Source organism: Protopterus annectens, chromosome 17.part0, assembly GCF_019279795.1.
Source record: "Protopterus annectens isolate FY-2018-M chromosome 17.part0, PAN1.0, whole genome shotgun sequence".
Lineage (NCBI taxonomy): Eukaryota > Metazoa > Chordata > Ceratodontiformes > Protopteridae > Protopterus > Protopterus annectens.
In genome coordinates this window covers 637,234,233-637,240,232 of record NC_056751.1, presented here as the reverse complement: position 1 = coordinate 637,240,232, position 6,000 = coordinate 637,234,233, and the positions used below count along the sequence as shown (strand labels likewise).

The window sequence follows — 6,000 nt, the reverse complement described above, 5'->3', positions numbered from 1 at the left end:
TAAGATAATCAAAGAACTCCAGCATGTGCCTTACACAGACTGCCTAAAGTCCCTGTCGCTATACTAAGTATCATATAGACTTCTTAGGGGAGACTTATGCCTGGCTTAGAGAGCAATCTCCAATCCAAACCTAATGAATTTGCTGCACATCCATAAATCAAATGGGACTAGAACTACCCATTCCAGGGACCTAAATATGGCTTGTAACCTAAGTAGGACATTCTGGGGGGATAGATTTGTCTCTCAGCAACTGCCACATTTTTGGAATAGGCTGCCAATCCATGTGAAGCAGGCTACCTCTATGACACTGTTCAAAAGGAACTTGGATGAGTGGATGGGGCAACGTAAATTCTTACCAGGGATAGTGCCCACAACAATGAGCAGTTATTAATAAATACAATCCTGCGTACTGACTAGAGTATCTATGGTATTACATTGGGATAAAATGGCTAGGCTTGAAATGACCTCTGGGTCGATAGCCTAGTAACCTGCTATGATCTATGATCCTATGATCATTGCAGACCAGTCAATGACAAACGATCTGCAGAAATCTCAGACTTGCCAGTTTTTTTTTCAAGTGTACCATTCTGAGTGAATGGTAGTCTAGTATGACAAGAAATAAATGATAGTGCTACTTGTTCAGAGAATTTGTGCTCTCATAGTGCATTATGGGACAGATTTAGCTTGCCAAAGGAATCAGTATTTCTGCTGCATGAGGCAGAGAAGGATAAAATAAAATAAAATTAGGAAAGAATACTTATTTTGCTACAGGCAGCTTTGAGAGGTGCAGTAGTCCATGGCAAGATAAAAAAATAAATGTTTTTTCATCATTTGCCTGTAGTGGACCTTTAAAGGAAAATTATTCATGTTTGTGTGTGTGTGTGTGTGTGTGTGTGTGTGTGTGTGTGTGTGTGTGTGTGTGTGTGTGTGTGTGTGTGTGTGTGTGTGTGTGATAGTATGTTTTATAGAGCGGCTAATGAAGTATTTACTTGAACTATTTTATGTGTGCATTACATTACCCCATAATATAATTTTCTATATGTTAATACTTTTCAAATGCAATATTTTTTTAAGAGAATAACAGTCAAGGACCACCAGTTCCACCTCGTAGAACAAATGCTCCCATAAATCCGCCACTAAGGGGAAGCCAGTCGCCTACTGTAAAGCACAGAAAGGACAGCATACCTCCACCAGTTGCACCAAGAATCTGTAAGTTGTTGTGTCATTTCTGATTTAATTATGATTTAATTGAAACATCACGCAGTAATTTGCTAAACAAAAATAATCTTAGAGGCGTATAACAAGTGGGGTTTTAATAAAAAAAAATAATTGAATGAATTGTTAAGTAGGTCTTAGGTTATGTTCTGATATATATTGCTTTTTGATAGGTCTAATCCGGTTTTAAGTTTTATTCAGCTGCAACATGTGGCACATCTGAACCAGGCATACTTTGTGGTGCTGGCACTTGTGTCAATTAATTAGGTTGCTGTTGGTGTATGTTAAATTCAGGAATATTGGACTGATAGATGTTCCAACTTGTCTCATTTCTTGACTGAGTTAGCCCTTTTGGGTCACCAGTGGTATCTTTTCTTTAGGAAGGATCTAGGAACTCATTTGCTAACTGCATTGATCATAATTTTTTAAATGCACTTCAGATGTAAAACAATGGTGAGAAAACTGAAAATGGAGACTTGATTTCCAAATGTGCTTAATCTGGGATTTTTATTTTTTTACTGAGGTCTGAAAATGCAGATCTATAAACTGAAGACAGAGAGTGGAAACAAGTTATTCTACTGAAAAAAGGTTTAAGGATTAGATTTGGTGAAAAAGTAAGAATGGTCAATACTATCTACTCTATGTTTGTGGTAATCAAAAGCTGCCTGTGTGAGTCTTGTACCGCCCCAATGAGGTATGAGTAACTCATAGGTTGCAACACCTCAGCATATAGTATATTTTATTGTTTTACTGGACAGGGACTTTGGTTGCCTGCAAGATTCAGCTATTAGGATTCAGGGCAGCCAACTGTATTGAAATATTGTGCAGACATCGGTCATGCTCATATTTAAATATACAAACATCATTTAAATGCTATTAATGGTGTTGGATAAATCCAGTATCACATACATTTAGTGAACATGTAACTGCTATTTGTGGCCTGGAAGTCCATTTGCCAGCAAAACTGTAAGCCAAGCACTGTGCTCCCAAGTACACAGTAGGAAATTAGGATAATGTGTCATAGTGTTGCAGATTATGAGTCCAAGCAGCATTGGTGCAGCATACTGGCACTAATGCAGCTCAGTCTGTAGTTCTGTCAGTGATTATGTATCATGCATTATACACATGCCACTGTGCCTACAACCTCCACTGGCATTTTCTTGCAGCTATTGCACTGAATTCCATAATATAGCATGGCCACTCACCTGGCAACGGCTATCATTTGGTAATCAGATGCAGCTATACAGCTTTGCTTTAGTGGGCACATAGGACCTGCGAAGGGGTGACTTTAGATTGCACTACTCTCCTTTCAGCAAATTGTTCACAACTTTCCAAGAGCATGTACGCTTATGCCAGGTCCAGTGTTACTGATATTGCACATGCTAAGTATCTGGCATAGCATAGATCACATGTGCGTAGTGGAGATAAAGTATCATATGTTGGGGGAGTGCACATATTGCATGCTATTATATTTCTTGGGATCAAGTATGTGCAGTCAACTGAAGTGCCACAGTTATGCTTATATATGTCTAACCAGCCATCCTCCAATGTTCCATAGCTGGTATGGAACATATAACATGGTCTATGGTCTGTTTGACATGTATATGGAATCACTAAATAATCTTTAGCATAAATCAATAGCTAACACTCAGTGTAGTTGAAGCTAGGTACACACAAAAATAGTTGTCATATTGCCCTCTACACCTTTCTGCTAGATGTGCCACTGACTGATACCGCTGATCTTGTGTTGCTGTACTTTTTTCCACTGTGCCACTGCTTGGAATGGCTGTGGAAAACACAATACAGTTATGAAGTAGTAGTGCCGGTGTGGGAGACACTTAGAGAAAATGTCCAGCACCTGAATTTCCCACCCTCCAGGGTTCAAGTGTGACAGGTTCAATACATATTTTTTGCACATCTGCATCTATCAATGAGCATTGTTAATACTTGTTCTTTGCACACAGGTGACATATAACTGCATGTCACATCCACATGTGCGATGTCACATGTGTCCATATCTCTCAACTTCTTATCACAAGAATTCTGGAGAAAGTCAAAGATAATGGAGAGGGGACAAAGGCTCCAAATCATGGACATACTTTAAATATTGATCTTATAAAACTAGAAAGCTTATAGACTAATACATTCTTTATTATCATGCATTTTCTGAAGGAAAGGCTCACCCACACTCTGTGACAGTTTGCTGTTAGGGAAAGGTTAGTTTGCTTTTTATTTCTTGTATTTTGTATTACTTTATTGCCTTTTACTATTTTATATACTGTGGTTTGTTTTCTTTACACTGTGTTTTACTTGTATTCTGCTTTTAACTGCATATTAAAACTTGAAAAGAGACCACAACACTGTCTCTTGTGAGTCAGACAGAAAATGTTCCCATCCTCCCACCCTGTTACTGTTGTGTCTTAAACACAGCTGTCTTTCTAGTTGCCTGCCACCTTATGTTAATTTGACCATATATTTCATTTCCTCTCTGCTTTTACTGGCTGATGTTAGTAAGCACAAAAGTATCATTTTGTGAAATCAGTCCTCTTCAGCTATTTAAATTTATTGGCCATCCTACTGTATTCCATAGCACCAGAATACAAATGTGACCACCCCTTTCAATCTATCTTGCTCTTTTAAAAGTAGAAGCTCTCCACTAAAACTTAACTTTTTAGACAAGTTACCCACTTTCATATCTAACTGTTTAGTGCACACTGCAGTGTTTAGGATAAGCCATTTTTTCATCTTACCTTTAAGCATCTATTGCAAGATCACCAGTTTTGTAGAGCCACATTCTGCCTCTCAGTAGTCATCTTGGGATTAGTGCTTCTGTTTTCATCTGGTGAGAGGAGTACAGTGACATTATTTCCAGGAGACTACTAATCACCAGAAAGCCTAATAACTGCTTTATAGATGACAGCTTGGAATCTGTGCTAATATTCTGATCCTGGTGAGAGTAGGAGCAGAGTGCATTGATTCCTGACTCTTTCTGGTTGGAGAGTGAGTGTCTGTGCTTAACGTACCTGATTGGTCTGGTTGCTATTCAAGGTATCTACCAGAAAAAAGCTACAAGCTTGCAGATTCTTGTACCATCTGGGACAAGACTGGATCACCAAACAGGCTGTGGCCTGCTTCTCTTCTTGGGATTGGTGCTAACATGTTGCTTCTGGTGAGAAAAGAAGTAAAGGAGTATTGTATCCCAACAGAGGGAAGCTGTGGTGTGACCATCATTAGTAGTAACCAGGCAGTAGCCATTCATGCAGCTCCCCTCTTTTCATCATTCTTGACAAGCTAATTCTTTGTTTTTTGTAAGTAATTAGTGATTACTAATTAGTGATTTCTTTCTAATGTCAGAATATCTGCCTAAATACGTCATCCTTAAATTTTCAGAGTTTATGTATTAGTTTCCCCTCAAGTGTTTGGCAGTGCTCTGTACAGACTCAGACACCTTGAATGACATGTTTTCTGTAAAAGCACAAATGAAATTTCTCCAATATCTAGTTGCTCACAGGACAACTAGTTTGCAGTGGCAAGCACTATCAACATAGTTACAAACTGGATGCTCCTGACAGTGATTGATATTCTTACTCCAACAGTCTAATCAATAAGAAAGGGTCTGTTACCATGGATATGAACTTTCCTACTGTCTCCATTACCGGCTTGGTGGATATGGGCATCCTAAGGCAATATACAAATTGCCTCACATTTACTGTCAACCAGTTAATTCTCAAACAAACTGATACAGTATGTGAGAGATATATTTACAAAATGTCACTGGAGGCAAAGCTCTCACATAAAAGTATTCCTAATGTCAATAAGGTTGTCAGTAGTTCACATGCTGCACCCATCATGCGCAATTCAAAGCAAACATATAGACCCACATACACTGAGGCACTTACATGTAACCTTCCTAAAACACAAATACCTACTGGACAAAGTACACATAAGAAATACCCTCAGCAGCCCCATACACACTCTTTCAAAACAACACTCACATCAACACATAGAGCTACATCTCATGGAGCCTCTACCTCTAAGCCCATAAGGCAAGTCACCACACAAGCCAATATTCTAGTTATTGGAGACTCCATTGTGAGGCATATTGATGTCCCTATCACCAGGGCGAGTAAGGAGAAAATTAGTTGCTTATCAGGGGCTAGGATCTGCCACATTATGCATGCACTCAGGTCTTTGGATCTGAATTACCAATATGACTCAGTTATAGTCCATGTGGGAGTAAATGACCTGAGATATACCTCCCTAGACTATATGAAGAGAGACATCATAGAGCTTTCAGAATATGTGTCTCAGACTGGTGTGAGCCTAGCATGAGCAACATTTTACCTTCTCCAAGGATGATGCCACAATACAAAGAAAAACTAATCGACTTTAATAATTGACTTAGTTTCTGGTGTCAGTCTAATGGGGTGCAATATTTGTCAGCATGGAAAGAGATGGTCAACAGACCATGTTGCTTTGCCAGGGACGGTCTGAACCTCTCCCCTCTAGGCTTTTGAATATTAGCTAAAACATTGTCTTCTCCCATAGTGCCTTTTTTAGGCAATGCCAAACTGAAAGTACTTCCGATATAGTAAATCAAAATCAAGAAAATCTAAAGGTATTACTGCTCAATGCTTGGAGCCTAAACAAAAAAACTCCACTCCCTGAAAGCTCTCTTTACCCTAGAGAATGCTGATGTCTGTGCTGTCTCAGAGACATGGTTTAAAGCTGCGGACAGCACACCAAGAGTGCAGGGTTATAATGCCTTCCACACACTTAGACCAG

General features: G+C 39.1%; 1 protein-coding gene across 1 annotated transcript in view; it reads left to right on the top strand.

The window, feature by feature from the left end:
- Positions 1-6,000, top strand: part of LOC122791721 (circularly permutated Ras protein 1-like) — a gene marked incomplete in the record, with an annotated part of 735,169 nt that overhangs the window by 224,477 nt on the left and 504,692 nt on the right. The window contains 1 exon segment of the mRNA XM_044059620.1: positions 1,075-1,209. Within this exon segment, the coding sequence (XP_043915555.1) occupies positions 1,075-1,209 (135 nt within the window).